Here is a 16,623-nt window from a genome sequence, read left to right on the forward strand (position 1 = left end):
ATGACAGCCCACTTGGAGTTACCAAAAGGAACCTAAAGACTCTCAGACCATGAGAAACAAGATTCTCTGGTCTGATGAAACCAAGCTTCAACTCTTTGGCCTGAATGCCAAGCGTCACGTCTGGAGGAAACCTGGCGCCATCCCTATGGTGAAGCATGGTGGTGGCAGCATCATGTTGTGGGGATGTTTTTCAGCAGCAGGGACTGGGAGACTAGTCAGGATCGAGGCAAAGATGAACAGAGCAAAGCACAGAGAGATCCTTAATGAAAACCTGCTTCAGAGCGCACAGGACCTCAGACTGGGGCGACGGTTATGAGAGCAAAATTACAAGATTATGTTATAATACTGTTATTGCATAAAATGGTTGTTTTATGCAACAGAATAGGGTTCTTAGAACTCTAATGTGTCTGTGTGAACTGAGAGTGGGCCTTTGGGGCTTAATGCTGATAGTAGATTTACGATGCCTTAGGTGATAAACCTAACAAGCCACATTCCATTCATGTGAGGGTGATTGCTCCAGTCTGACTGAAAGGTACCAGGGAGAGATGGCTCAGGTATGGATAATGATGAAGGGAACCTTGTCTTGGGGGCCAGACTCTGGTTTCCACACAATGAGAACAGTCTTTACAGTAGATACTGTCTGCTGTGAATTATTCATTTCTTTCATACAAATCCTAACCATGTGACCCATTCCACACATCTGTTGTTTGTCCTGTATACTAAGGTGGTGTATCTCTGCTATAGAAAATAGCTGTGCAGCGGTGCTCCCCATCCAACCTGACAGAGCTTGAGAGAATCTGCAGAGAAAAATCTGTAGAAACTCCCTAAACACAGGTGTGCCAAGATCGTAGCATCATACCAAAGAAGACTCAAGGTTGTAATCGGTGCAAAAGGTGCTTCAACAAAGTACTGAGTAAAGGGTCTGAATGCTTATGTAAATGTGATATTTCAGTCGTTTTTTTATACATTTGCAAACATTTCTAAAAAACAGTTTTTGCATTGTCATTATGTGGTATTGTGTGTAGATTGAAGAGGGGGGAGGGGGGACTATATAATCCATGTCAGAATAAGGCTGTAATGTAACAAAATGTGGAAAAAGTCAAGGGGTCTGAATACTTTTCGAATGCACTGTAAATATATTTTCTTACATTTTATTTTATACTAATACAATTGCACAGAGAAAATATATATCTAAAAAAGATGGGGTTAAAAATTATTGGAACTGCTAAAGATTCTTGTAAAAACAAACAAAATCTGCATTAACGTTCTACTTTTTAAATTAATCTCAGTTTAAATAACTGTATTGTGGTCTTTCATGGCTCTGTTTTACTGGGGTATAAAATGAGGTAACACGCATGTAAATATATCATCCATCGCCATGGGAAAATGCAAAAAACTCACAACAGGAACAAAAAATAGCTTATAAAACAAATATATCACTTACCACTATTATGTCAACAATTAAGAGGTTTAAAACCGTAAGCCTGCCTGATAGTGGATGCATGTGTATCTTGTCCCCACACACAGTAAGGAAGATGGTTTGGGATGTAAAGAAAAATTGAAGGGCCAAAGTTGGAGAATTATGGAAAACTTCAGGTCACCAAGTAAGTCTTTAAATCTAGAATTAGACGCCACCACCATGCAAATAGGCTCTTTGGAAGGGTTGCCAGAAAAACTTAATTGAGAGCAACCCACAATGGAAACGCTTGGAGTTTGCATTGGCACTTGGATTGGAACCTGTGCAAATAGAGCTCTTTGGCCACGCACAGGAGTGGTGGGTTTGGCATCAAAATAAGAATGCATATGCAGAAAATAACCTCATACCTACTTTAAAATATGGTGGTGGATCTTTTGATGTTATGAGCTATTTTGCTTCCACTGGTCCTGGGGCCCTTGTTAAGGTCAACGGCATCATGAGCATTTTAGCCCAAAAACCTTGTTGCCTCTGCCAGGAGGAACCCATCTTTATCAAGGGTTCCAATAATTCTAGTATCTCCTTTTACTCCTTTAACATTGCAATTCAAATGCGAAAGACACAAAATAGATGGCAATACTTTGCATATTATATCAACAGTGATGACCAAAAATGCACAACGGTTTCATAGTTTAGACAAATTCATATTGATTTCTTGCCATGACAATTTAGGATGGATGTTGGTTGAAAAGATGCCATGGTTTCCACCATACATTGAAAGTTCACAATCATGATTTTTCCTTCATTTTAATACCACAAGGAGAGAGCAATGGTGTAAATAACAAGCCACAATGCTTTCAAGATATTTGTGTAAATTTGCTTTACTAAACAAGTTTACAGTTGTTTCCAATGTGTGCTTTGAGCTAGCATAGCAACATTTGTTTGGTTGTTGACTGGAAAAAAACAAATAATATAACGGTTGGATGGGGGTGAAAACGCGTACTTTAGAAATGGCTCAAACATGTATTTTTGGTGTAACTTAAATTTAGCATCATACCGTATTATAATGACCAAGCATGCGAGGACATTTAACACACACAAAAATTCAAAATATCCAGCTTTCCCACTGAAATTATACCACACATGGTATGTGTTCATATTGTGCAACTGTGCTTATCTACATGTACCCGCTGCCATTGGGCAGTGATGGATATCCAACATAACAATCCATCATTATTTTACAAGATTGTACTTTATCCCAGTAATACATTAACCTTTGACAAACTATAATGAAAGCAAATCCATTCATGGACATTGTCATTTTAGATATGTGTATCCTCGCTGCTGCTCCACACTGCTCATGTTATCATGGCCACATCACCCCCTGCAAGTTGAAGTGCTTTGAGACCTGGTGAAAAACTATATAAATGCAATAAAATATTATTGCTAATTCCAACTGAGTGCACAGATTTTATGAAAACCTCCTTAAGGGGTTAGTCATTTTACCATGTGAAATGTGTGACCAAATTAAAAGTAAAACGAATCCAATTGAAAAGAAATTAGACAACAAATGCGTTATGCGGTTTACAGTTTGAACCCCTACAAAAGTAGATCGATTGAATATCGCACAGTATGTACCTCAAGGTGCAGAGATAATCCAGATGTGCATTTTTTTAAAATCCAGATTACCCCTATATCTAATAATAATAAGAAGAAGAAGAAGAAAATGGTAAGAAAATCCCTCATTACTCATCTGTACTAATTTAGGAACATCTTACTGCCCAAGTATTCACAAAACCTCTCTCACAATATTGCGACACCGCAGCCAGCTCCTGGATGAATTCTAGGATGTATTCACTTCATGTTCCATAGACCAATGTTGCACAACTCCAGTTCCAGTACCCCCAACAGGACACATTTTTGGTGTAGCACCGGACAAACTCACCTGATTCAACTCATTGAGGGCTTGATAATTAACAAGTTGAATCAGGTGTGCTTGCCTGGGGCTGCTGTTGAGGGTAATCAGGGACTGGAGTTGGGAAACACTGCATAGACTGCCAAAACATGCAGTGTCAAGGTTGTGAGAAGCTGTCGTCCTTATGGGAATTGGGGGATGCTGGTCGTGACATCTCAAAGAAACAGGATGAGTGAGAGGCCTTTCTCGAACTAGAGGCCTTTTTCGATTTTAGTAGTTGAAGCATCTCGGCCAGCTGTGCCTCCACCACCGCCATGCGGCCATTAAGAGACCCGATGTCTCCCCTAAGTTCCTGCTTCAGCTCCAGGAAAGAGGCGTGCATGGTCTGTACGGGTATAGGACAGACAACCAGCTTCCCTTCTGACTGCATAGAGCTCCGGTCCTGCGGAGTGTGGGAGTCACTCACGTTATCTAAGCGCAGGTCGCTCTTAGTAATACCGCTGTCACAAGAGTCCGTCTTCTTGAGAGACATCTCGTTATGGGACTTAGTCCTGTCCGGCAAGGTCTCCATGGACTCGGCCTTAGAAACGCTGCTCCACGACCCTGCTTTCACAACAGACTCCTTGAAACAACCCCAGCCCTTTTTGGTCTTTGGCGCAGGCTCTGCAGACTTGCAGCCTATGAGGTTGCCGTTTTGGATGGCAGGGGCATGAAGCATGACTCGGCTAGAGGGCCTGGAGGACAAAGACAAAGATGTGGATGAAGCTGTGGGAGTGGCAGGGCTCTCGGTCACCATGATGATGCTGGTGGAGGCGAGGACCTCATGGTCCTTGGTTTGCTCCAGGTGGACAGTGCCCTTCTCCACATCTGGTGGCTCCCCCTGACAGGTTCGCTCCACTGCCAGTCGTGCCTCCCTCTGCTGCCGGAAGCGCTGGAAGAGGCGACGGACGGGGTGGTCCGGAGGAAGGTTCAGAGGGGCCTCGTTATTCCTCTTGAGCATCTCCTCTTCCTCACGTTTCACATCACTGATCTTCCGGAACACTATCTGTAACAAGAAATCAGAACATCAGGTTGGGATCAAGCCTATCTTAAATGTATTGGGTCCAAAATGGAATTTGCTGCATAACATCTACTCAACACGTTACCCTTTAAGTATTTTAACTTTAAGTATTTCTTTGGACACTTAAACATTTCTAAACTGAAGGAAAATAGCATAATGTCCCTAAGCCTCCAAACATACACTACATGACCAAAAGTCTGTGGACACCTGTTCGTCAAACATCTCATTCCAAATCATAGACATTAATATGGAGTTGGTCCCCCCCTTTGCTGCTATAACAGCCTCCACTCTCCTGGGAAGGCTTTTTACTAGATGTTGGAACATTGCTGCTGGGACTTGCCACAAGCCACAAGAGCATTAGTGAGGTCGGGCACTGATGTTGGGCGATTAGGCATGGCTCGCAGTCGGCGTTCCAATTCATTCTAAAAGTGTTCGATAGGGTTGAGGTCAGGGCTCTGTGGAGACCAGTAAAGTTCTTCCACACCGATCTAGACAAACCATTTCTGTATGGACCTCACTTTGTGCACAGGGGCATTGTCATGCTGAAACAGGATGGAAGCACAGAATCGTCTAAAATGTCATTGTACGCTGTAGCGTTAAGATTTCTCTTTTTACTGGAACTAAAAAAGGCATATCCCGAATCATGAAATGTTCTTCGACATGGATGGTCAGATGGTGGTGATGTCCTAAGAAAGATGTACAGTAATTATTTCATAAAGCAAAAGTGTCGTAACAATAAAGTGTTGGCATTTGGGAATAGTTAATGCCTCATAAGGGAAGTTGGCACTGACTAACCAGGTTTGACTGTAATTCAAATCTCAATCGTGGAGAGTTTGGAAGTGGTAATGTTTAATTAGATCAAATGTAGGTAATATTGTGCAACATCATTACTATAAACATGTGGAACTGGCACGTTAGCATCGACTAGTAGGCAACTACTCTGAGGACAACCACTCACTGCCATAAAAATATCAGTGCGGGTTTTGTTTGTCTCATTTATTTATTTAATTATTACATTTTCAATGGCCAGATGGAAGCTCACAGGAACAAGAAGCCTGCATTGTGTTTATGTAACACAGTGGTCTTTATTTAGCTGCACTCAGCACAAACACAAAGCAGTAGCAGCAAAAAGTAAAGCAGCTACCCCTCACCATAGTTATTTATCAAGGCAGTGGAAATGCAAAGTGTGGCCCCTTTTAAAATGGAAGAATATATTGAACCACATTGAAATCATGGCAGGTGACACATAAAACAATACAAACACATAAATAAGTAATGTTGGGGATAGGAAACATAATCAAAAAGGACAAATCTTATATCGGTCTGCTAATACAAGACTATTAAAGGCCCAGTGCAATAGTTTTGTAAAAAGCAAAAACAATAATTATTTATGATTTTTCTAGGGGTGCTGTGGCTATGAGCACAGGTATGGTTTGAGAGCATTTATTTGAAACCTTGAAATTGTATTAGTCTAACCAAGTAACTGAAATTAATTGGTTTTCTCGTCACATCAGATATTTTAGAGTGAAGTGAGTGAGGTTAACATTGACCTAATGCCTGTCGAAATGCTTTAAGCAACGCTTTATTCAAACTTGCCAGATTAAGGCAAAGCACTGGTCACAATAACTTTCCATCTCAAAGCATGCAAAATGCAGCTTTAGCTGTCTGTTCAAACAGAGACCGTCTATGTCTAATACACATTCAGACTCTTCTCCAAAGACTGCTCCAAAAGGCATAGACTATCCCAAAGTGCAAATTACATTTGTGTATTCATAAAGCACAATCCCCTGAACAGCCAATCAGATCTTTTGTATTTTTGGCAGACCAGAGAGCTGAGATAACTGCTTGACCTGAGGAAGGATTCAGTATGGCTAAAAAGTAGTGCTGAACGATTAACCAACATCTGTTAAATTATTTTAATTCCATTTTGTTCATTTTTTTTCTGTGAATTCAATGCACACATTGCACAGTTTATCTAGAGATAAATCCTATCTAGCCTGAACTGTGCAATGTAGTAGGGAGTTGTAGTTTCCAACAGGCAAATATTTGAAAATAATAAATTGGCAAATATTGTACAATCCAGGTGTGCAAAGCTCTGCCAAAGGCGATTCTAACATATTGACCCAGGGGTGTGAATACTTATGTAAATTATTTTTTATGCATTTCATTTTCAATAAATTTGCTAAAATGTCTAAACATGTTTTCACTTTGTCATTGTGGGTTATTGTGTGTAGATGGGTGAGAAATCAATGTAATACATTTTGAATGAATCCGGTAACACAACAAAATTTGGAAAAGGTCAAGGGGTATGAATACTTTCTGAAGGCACTGTATCTACCTCTCCAGTATCCCTGCACATGTATTGGAACTGACCCAGTATATAGCTAACTCATGTTCTTATTTTGTATGTATTGTGTTGTACTTTCATGTTATTTTAGTACTAAATTGATATTGATTACTGCATTGTTGTGTTTTAGAGCTTGCAAGGAAGGCATTTCACTGTACTTGTGTACGTGACATTAAAATGTAACTTTTATTTTCATGACGGTCGTCATCCATAACCATTCGTTTATACGGTAATTGTGCCCGCACTACAGCTGTAGTGTTCCATCTTCAGCAAATTACAGCGCTACAATTACTCACCTGTAATATGTCGTCTAATCATGGCTACAAGAAGTCGCCACATTGCCCATAACTGTCCCCATCTTTATCTGTCTCTAGGAATGTGGCAGATTCATTCAGTTAATATTACTTTGTTCATGACCATGATACTATTTGAGATTCAGTATGGCTAACAAGAAAATGTGTTGTCCATGTAGTGACAGATCAATCTGAGTATCTTGTGTTATTAAATAGACCTTTCTCAGATCATGATTACATGTGGTCATGCAGATTGCAGAGGCTTTTCCAGAATCACTTTGGCATTAACCACGTAATCAATATCTTTATTACCCTAGTCGTTTTCATTTAGCCATTTCACCTGGTGAAATTGAATCGTGACAATGGATTAACATTTGGGTCAGGAGATTTTAAAAGTTCTTGGTAGTCGTATAATAAAACATAGACGAAGAACAAGAGAGTAGTTGGTACATAAAGCTTTGTAGAGTGGATTATTGTAGCTAGTTGTTTAATGTTATGAAACAGCTGGTCATGAAATCATGTAGATCAATGTGTTATTAGGAAATACAGCACAAATACTGTTGTATTAGACTTAGATTAGATTTAGACTTGTATCCCAGACCTGTATCCCAGATTTCTCACAAGATCAGTAATATTGGCTGAAACTTCACCAGCAACCTTTCCGTAGAGTTTCTTAATGGAGATATCTTCGATTGGTGAAAAATACAAAAGAACTTTATAGTGTAGAGGGATTATTTTTGTAAATCCTGATGTGTAATGTCAAAAGATCTGTCCTGTGAAGCGACTGCAGAGGATGCAGTATGGGGTATTGCAGGTGGAAGACCAGCACTGTGCCTACTCAAGCGAGTCAGGGTCATTTCTCACACAGGAGATCATTATTGCACAGTGCGGCAGAACGGGTCCCATGCAGCAGGGCTGGGTTTCAGATCGATCAGGGGAAGGGAGAGGCCATGAGAGGGGTAGAGACAACGAAAGGGAAATAAAGAGGAGAAAAAGATAATGGGAAGAAGATGGAGAGAGACTGGTGATGACAGACAATACCCACCTAGTGTTTAATCAGCCTAGGGTGGAGAGGTGTTACACATAGGATTCAGTGGAGGCTGCTGAGGGGAGGACGGATCATAATATTGGCTGGAACGGAGCGAATGGAATTGCATCAAACCATGTGTTTGATGTATTTGAAATTATTCCACTGATTCCGCTCCAGCCATTACCACGAGCCCGTCCTCACCAAATAAGGTGTCACCAACCTCCTGTTATAGGATTTGTCTTTTGATCAAAAAGTTGGTGGTACTTATCTTCTTAATAGTTATGTACTTTGTACAGTGAGGGAAAAAAGTATTTGGTCCCCTGCTGATTTTGTATGTTTGCCCACTGACAAAGAAATGATCAGTCTATAATTTTAATGGTAGGTTTATTTCAACAGTGAGAGACAGAATAACAACAAAAAGATCCAGAAAAACGCCTGTCAAAAATGTTATAAATTGATTTGCATTTTAATGAGGGAAATAAGTATTTGCGGAAAACTCGCACTGTCGTTGCACCAATGTACCTAACCATAAACATCAATGCCTTTCTTTAAAATCAATACACAAGTATATATTTTTAAACCTGCATATTTAGTTAATATTGCCTGCTAACATACATTTCTTGTAACTAGGGGAGTTGTGTCACTTCATTCTCATTCATTCAAACAGCACCTTAGTGTGTTTGCCAGCAGCTCTTCAAAATTCTTCAAGCATTGCGCTGGTTATGACTTCAAGCCTATCAACCCCCGAGATTAGGCTGGTGTAACCGATGTGAAATGGCTAGCTAGTTACCCGGGTGCGCGCTAATAGCGTTTGAAACGTCACTCGCTCTGATACTTGGGAGTGGTTGTTCCCTTTGCTCTACATGGGTAACGCTGCTTCGAGGGTGGCTGTTGTCGATGTGTTCCTGGTTCGAGCCCAGGTAGGAGTGAGGAGAGGGACAGAAGCTATACTGTTACACTGGCAATACTAAAGTGCCTATAAGAACATCCAATAGTCAAAGGTATATGGGAATATTACCTGGGAAAATTGAAGACTCATGTTAAAAGGAACCACCAGCTTTCATATGTTCTCATGTTCTGAGCAAGGAACTTAAACGTTAGCTTTTTTACATTGCATATATTGCACTTTTACTTTCTTCTCCAACACTTTGTCTTTGCATTATTTCAACCAAATTGAATATGTTTCATTATTTATTTGAGGCTAAATTGATAGTATTTATGTATTATATTAAGTTAAAATAAGTGTTCATTCAGTATTGTTGTAATTGTAATTATTACAAATAAATAAATAAAAGTTTAAAAAACGGCCGATTAATCGGTATCGACTTTTTTTGGTCCTCCAATAATCGGTATCGGTGTTGAGAAATCCTAATCGGTCGACCTCTAGTATGTGGTAGTACTGTAGGTACTGTATTGTAGTAGTAAAGTATTGCCCAATACTATACAGTGAGGGAATATGATTGTAGTGTGTTTTATCCCTGTTGGCTGGCTTCTACCATGCTGTGCTGGCAACATTGCCAGGCTCTGCTTTGACTTTGCCTTTAAAGGACAACTGTCTGGCATTGGTGGTCAATATTATGAACCCTGAACTATCTGATCAGCCAGTCAGAAAGGTATGGGTTTACCTCTCAAGGGTCTAGTTCTTCTTAAGGCTTTTTTTTTTACTCCAGTCACCTTTGCTCTTTGTGGATTTGAGGCCCATGCTTTTTTGTTGTTGACCACTTCATTTGTAAAAAGTGATATACACATGAAAATTAATTGAATGACTGATTACAAATTTCAATTATTGGCGCATGGACAGTGATAGAACAAGTTACTAATGTCTCTCTGTTGTAACAATATATTCCCAGAGCTTGTGTGTTAGTCTATGAATCACTTTTTGTGCAAAGTCCCTTGCTGCTGCACTCAACTGCAATGCTGGAGGTCTTTCACACTTCCTGTTTCTCACCTTGACCTTATGAATTCTGGTAAAGAAGGGAATTAAAAAAAAATAATCTTCATGGTAAAGCAGAACCGAGAAGAGGATCTGACCATAGCCCTGAAGGAGTTCCCCCACTCGCCACCTAGGTTACTTCCCCTTCTGAAATATCGCGTTTTTTTACTTTATGCCTTGGTTTGTGCAACATGATTTGGAAACAATTAACATCACTAAGGGGCAGTATTTCTAACCTTAGATCTGTGGGTTTGACAAACATTTTCCTGCAAGTCTCCCACTGACATCAATGAATGATTCACGTGAAAGTAATGCATGCTTTTCCATACTTGGAATGGGGCCCCAACAATCTAAATAAAGCATTTATGAATTGTAAACCTTCTTTTGCCAGGTAAGTTGATAGAACTGCGAAAAGTTACAGGGGCGAGGTTTGAGGTTGAATGAGTCATCCATAACTATTTAATGAATATGATGTAACAGTTAAATAAAGGTGATAAAGATTCATGCATATTTGACATCCATCTCGCAGGCACTATAAAACAAGAAGTTGAAAGCAGCCCTCTCGTCAAATGTAACAAATGTATCCACTTCGCTGTACTGTATGTCGCTTCGGATAAAAACTTTTGCTAAGTGACATTTATATACACAACCGGTCAAAGGTTTTAAAACGCCTACTCATTAAAAGGTTTTTCCTTATTTGTACTATTTTCTACATTTAAAAAATATATATTTGACCTTTATTTAACCAGGTAGGCAAGTTGAGAACAAGTTCTCATTTACAACTGCGACCTGGCCAAGATAAAGCAAAGCAGTGCGACAAAAACAACACAGAGTTACACATAAACAAATGTACAGTGAATAAGACAATAGAAAAATATATGTACAGTGTGTGCAAATGTAGAAGAGTAGGGAGGTAAGGCAATAAATAGGCCATAGAGGAAATAATTACAATTTAGCAATAACACTGGAGCATTAACACTCTTGCAAAAGAGCAAGAGGAAAAGTAACAATATGGGGATGAGGTAGTTGGGTGTGCTATTTACAGATTGGCCGTGTACAAGTACAGTGATCGGTAAGCTGCTCTGACAGCTGATTCTTAAAGTTAGAGAGGGAAATATAAGACAGAGAGGGAGATAAAAATGACATCGCTGAAGTCAAGGATCGGTAGGATGGTCAGTTTTACGAGGGTATGTTTGGCAGCATGAGTGAAGGAGGCTTTGTTGCAAAATAGAAAGCCAATTCTAGATTTAATTTTGGATTGGAGATGCTTAATGTGAGTCTGGAAGGAGAGTTTACAGTCTATTGTAGAATAATAGTGAAGACATCAAAACTATGAAATAACACATATGGAATCATGTAGTAACCAAAACAGTGTTAAAAAAAATCTAAATATATTTTATATTTGAGATTCTTCAAATAGCCACCCTTTGCCTTGATGACAGCTTTGCACACTCTTGGCATTCTCTCAACTAGCTTCACCTGGAATGCTTTTACAACAGTCTTGAAGGAGTTCCCACATATGCTGAGCACTAGTTGGCTGCTTTTCTTTCACTCTGCGATCCGACTCAATTTGGTTGAGGTCGGGGGATAGTGGAGGCCAGGTGATCTATGCAGCACTCCATCACTCTCATTCTTGGTCAAATAGCTCTTACACAGCCTAGAGGTGTGTTGGGTCATTGTCCTGTTGAAAAACAAATGATAGTCCCACTAAGCCCAAACCAGATGGGATGGTGTATCGCTGAAGTGCCTTGAATTCAAAATAAATCACAGTGTCACCAGCAAAGCACCCCCACACCATAACACCTCCTCCATGCTTCAAGGTGGGAAATACACATGTGGAGATCATCCATTCACCCACACCCCGTCTCACGGACACGGCGGTTGGAACCAAAAATCTCCAATTTGCACTCCAGACCAAAGGACACATTTCCACCGGTCTAATGTCCATTGCTTGTGTTTCTTGGCCCAAGCAAGTCTCCTCTTCTTATTGGTGTCCTTTATTAGTGGTTTTGTTGCAGCAATTTGACCATGAAGGCCTGATTCACACAGTCTCCTCTGAACAGTTGATGTTGAGCTGTGTCTATTACCTGAATTCTGTAATGCATTTATTTGGGCTGTAAATTCTCAGGCTAGTAACTCTAATGAACTTATCCTCTGCAGCAGAGGTAACTCTGGGTCTTCCTTTCCTATGGCGGTGCTAATGAGAGCCCCAATTTTGTGGTATCCAATTGGTAGTAGTTACAGTCTTGTCTCATCGCTGCAACTCCCGTACGGACTCGGGAGAGGCGAAGGTCGAGAGCCATGCGTCCTCTGAAACACAACCCAACCTAGCCGCACTGCTTCTTGACACAACGCACATCCAACCCGAAAGCCAGCCGCACCAATGTGTCGGAGGAAACACCGTACACCTGGCGACCTGGTCAGCGTGCACTGCGCCCGGTCCGCCACAGGAGTCGCTAGTGCGCGATGAGATAAGGATATCCCTGCCGGCCAAACCCTCCCTAACCCGGACGACGCTGAGCCAATTGTGCGTCGCCCCATGGACCTCCCGGTCACGGCCGGCTGCGGCAGAGCCTGGGCTTGAACCCAGAATCTCTGGTGGCACAGAAAGCTAGTTTAATGATAGAGCTTGATGGTTTTTGCGACTGTACTTGAAGAAACTTTCAAAGTTCTTGAAATTGTCCAGATTGACTGACCTTCATGTCTTAAAGTAATGATAGACTGTCATTTCTCTTTGCTTATTTGAGCTGTTCTTGTCATAATATGGACTTAGTCTTTTACCAAATAGTGCTATATTCTGTATACTCTCCCCCCCCCACACACCAAGTCACAACACAACACATTTGCTCAAACGCATTAAGATGAAAATAAATTCCACAAATTAACTTAACAAGGCACACCTGTTCATTGAAATGCATTCCAGGTGACTACCTCATGAAGATGGTTGAGAGAATTCTAAGAGTGTGCAAAGCTGTCATCAAGGCAAAAGGTGGCTACTTTGAAGAATCACAAATATAAAATATATTTGGATATGTTTAACACTTTTTTAATTACTACATGATTCCATGTGTAATTTCTGAGTTTTGATGTCTTCACTATTATTCAACAATGTAGAACATTTAAAAAAATTAAGAAAAACCCTCGAATGAGTGGGTGTTCTAAAATTTTGGGCCGGTAGTGTATATTATGCATTTTTACTTCTCTCACCTCAGATTATGCTGCAATGTCAATAGTTGCATTGCTATTTACTTTTTTAAACGAATAAATTTACAGCCTTGGAGACTTTTGATCATGTGTCATTAAATTTGGTTTATAAACTTGCATGAAATTAAGTTTACAAAATAAATCCAGACTGCATATCTCAGTATCTCTGCTAAGAGCTCATTTCATTTTGTAAAAATAGATCCACAATGGGTGTGTTCCTAATTATTCACTTTTCACAACCGATCTGAGTAAACCACTCAACAAAAATAAACTACACATATAGGAAGCTACTTCAATACTTGTTTGTGAATCTGGTCCCGTCTCTCCAGTGTATAGTTCATTCATTAAACTTATGTAACATAAACCATGTTTCCAACCACAGTTTTTATGCGAATAAAAAGGTCATACCGTATAAAAAAAAAAACACGACAGCTGTGATGGAAACAGGAAGTTTCGGTACAATTGTATAAATGCCGACAGATTTGTTCGCTTGTGTAACGGTTTTTGCAAGGAGAGGATCAAGGTGCAGCGTGGTACGTGTTCATGACGGTATTTATTAAAACTGAACACTGAATCAAAAACAAAGAGGAACAAAAAATTGAAACCTACAGTTGAAGTCGGAAGTTTACATACACCTAGGTTGGAGTCATTAAAACTAGTTTTTCAACCACTCCACAAATTTCTTGTCGACAAACTATAGTTTAGGCAAGTCGGTTAGGACATCTACTTTGAGCATGACACAAGTACTTTTTCCAACAATTATTTACAGACAGATTATTTCACTGTATCACAATTCCAGTGGGTCAGAAGTTTACATACATACAGCTTGGAAAATTCCAGAAAATTATTTCATGGCTTTAGAAGCTTCTGTTAGGCTAATTGATATCATTTGAGTCAATTGGAGGTATTTCAAGGCCTACTTTCAAACTCACTGCCTCTTTGCTTGACATCATGGGAAAATCAAAAGAAATCAGCCAAGACCTCAGAAAGAAATTGTTGACCTCCACAAGTCTGGTTCATCCTTGGGAGCAATTTCCAAACACCTGAAGGTACCACGTTCATCTGTACAAACAATAGTACGCAAGTATAAACACCATGGGACCACGCAGCTGTCATACCACTCAGGAAGGGGACGCATTCTGTCTCCTAGAGATGAACGTACTTTGGTGCAAAAAGTGCAAATCAATCCCAGAACAACAGCAAAGGACCTTGTGAAGATGCTGGAGGAAACAGGTAGAAACGTATCTATATCCACAGTAAAACGAGGCCTATATCGACATAACCTGAAAGGCCGCTCAGCAAGGAAGAAGCCACTGCTCCAAAACCGCCATAAAAAAATTCAGACTACGGTTTGCAACTGCACATCGGGACAAAGATTGTACTTTTTGGAGAAATGTCCTCTGGTCTGATGAAACAAAAATAGAGCTGTTTGGCCATAATGACCATCGTTATGTTTGGAGGAAAAAGGGGGAGGCTTACAAGCCGAAGAACACCATCCCAAACGTGAAGCACAGGGGTGGCAGCATCATGTTGTGGGGGTGCTTTGCTGCAGGAGGGACTGGTGCACTTCACAAAATAGATGGCATCATGAGGTAGGAAAATTATGTGGATATATTGAAGTAACATCTCAAGACATCAGTCAGGAAGTTAAAGCTTGGTCGCAAATAGGTCTCCCAAATGGACAATGACCCCAAGCATACTTCCAAAGTTGTGGCAAAATGGCTTAAGGACAACAAAGTCAAGGTATTGGAGTGGCCATCACAAAGCCCTGAGCTCAATCCCATATAACATTTGTGTGCAGAACTGAAAAAGCATGTGCGAGCAAGGAGGCCTACAAACCTGACTCAGTTACACCAGCTCTGTCAGGAGGAATGGGCTAAAATTCACCCAACTTATTGTGGGAAGCTTGTGGAAGGCTACCTGAAACGGTTGACCCAAGTAAAAAAATGTAAAGGCAATGCTACCAAATACTAATTGAGTGTATGTAAACTTCTGACCCACTGGGAATGTGATGAAAGAAATAAAAGCTGAAATAAATCATTCTCTCTACTATTATTCCGACATTTCACATTCTTAAAATAAATTGGTGATCCTAACTGACCTAAAACAGGGAATTTTTACTAGGATTAAATGTCAGGAATTGTGAAAAACTGAGTTTAAATGTATTTGGCTAAGGTGTATGTAAACTTCCGACTTCAAATGTATCTACTGTGTCAATTATGCAATCAATGTATTTCTGAAATCAATATGACTTAGTATACTCATCAATATTTTTATCGACATTCACTGTCTAAATGCCTAATCAGCTCGCGTTAATGCAAAAGTCTATGAAAAATGGTGGTTGTCGACAGATTTCCATGGGCATAACCTTACAGAAAGGGGCACCACGACACTATGGCGGAACCAGGCTTGTGTTCATTAGGGCACACGATAGAAAACAACAATGAGCGTTTCTAATTGGACAGGTCCAGGTAGTTCTACAATTTGGTTCCTAATGATCCCTGCCCTGTATCATACCTCACAGCAGGTTCTAGCATTAGCCAAATCAACACCTGTGGTTACCTAACCTGAAAGGTACAGTGGATTAGTGGCTGCCTGAAGAGACTTATGCACCTGAAAGCTTTTCTAGACTCAACAAAGCAATAACCTTGATGACCGCGAGAAACCGCATGCACCACGGCTAAGGGTGCAGATCGTGGCTAACCATAATAGGATATGCGGTAAAAGTGAGTCATCGTATTAGTCAACATGACCTCTATTGCCTAACATATACTCAAGTTTGAATTGCATGATGATGACAAGGACAGAGGATTGCATCTTGATGAATCAACAGCACCTTCTGATGAATAAGCTATGTCCTCCTTGTGAAGATGCTGTGCTTTCTTCAGCAAAGTTTAATCAATTTCAGTACTTGATGTTTTATAGGAAATGCTGTGGGTTTTCAGTGACGTTCTCAGTTTACAAGTTTTGAGTGGGTGTAAAAAGTCAATGAAGAAACGCGCTCATCACTACCATGGTTAAAGGCTACAAGATTATAGCACTGATATTCAGATCAATAAGACACTGCGGGCCATTTGTAAAAACAAAGGCAACATAAAAAAATTATCAATAAATCTGCATCAATAATAATCTGTGAAATTATGCATTTATAATATACTATTCAAACACCATGATGATTGTCATATTGTAACGATCCTCGCTAATGAGCCCACTTTACAATTCCCCCTAAGTGAATTAACCCTATTGGAGCAATGCGTAGCGTGTCTTTAACACAAGCGACCTGGGTTCTATAATATTTTGATAAAGGCTGATGGAGCATAGTGGAGTTGATACTTTGTTTAGAGGCCTTATCTTTTCACGGGTAAAATGACAGAAACAAAAGAGAAAAAAATGACATTTTGATAAAAATGGAGGACAAGGTGAATCC

The 16,623-nt window shown here is 40.1% G+C and overlaps 1 protein-coding gene across 1 annotated transcript in view; it reads right to left on the minus strand.

The window, feature by feature from the left end:
* Positions 1 to 1,438: 1,438 nt before the first annotated feature.
* LOC106585074 (potassium voltage-gated channel subfamily H member 1) overlaps positions 1,439 to 16,623 on the minus strand; it is a 59,651-nt gene continuing 44,466 nt past the window's right edge. The window contains exon 12 of the mRNA XM_014170860.2: positions 1,439 to 4,374. Within this exon, the coding sequence (XP_014026335.1) occupies positions 3,487 to 4,374 (888 nt within the window). The 3' untranslated portion in view covers positions 1,439 to 3,486. The remainder of the gene's footprint in view (positions 4,375 to 16,623) is intronic.

Source organism: Salmo salar, chromosome ssa02 (assembly GCF_905237065.1).
Source record: "Salmo salar chromosome ssa02, Ssal_v3.1, whole genome shotgun sequence".
Taxonomy (NCBI): Eukaryota; Metazoa; Chordata; class Actinopteri; order Salmoniformes; family Salmonidae; genus Salmo; species Salmo salar.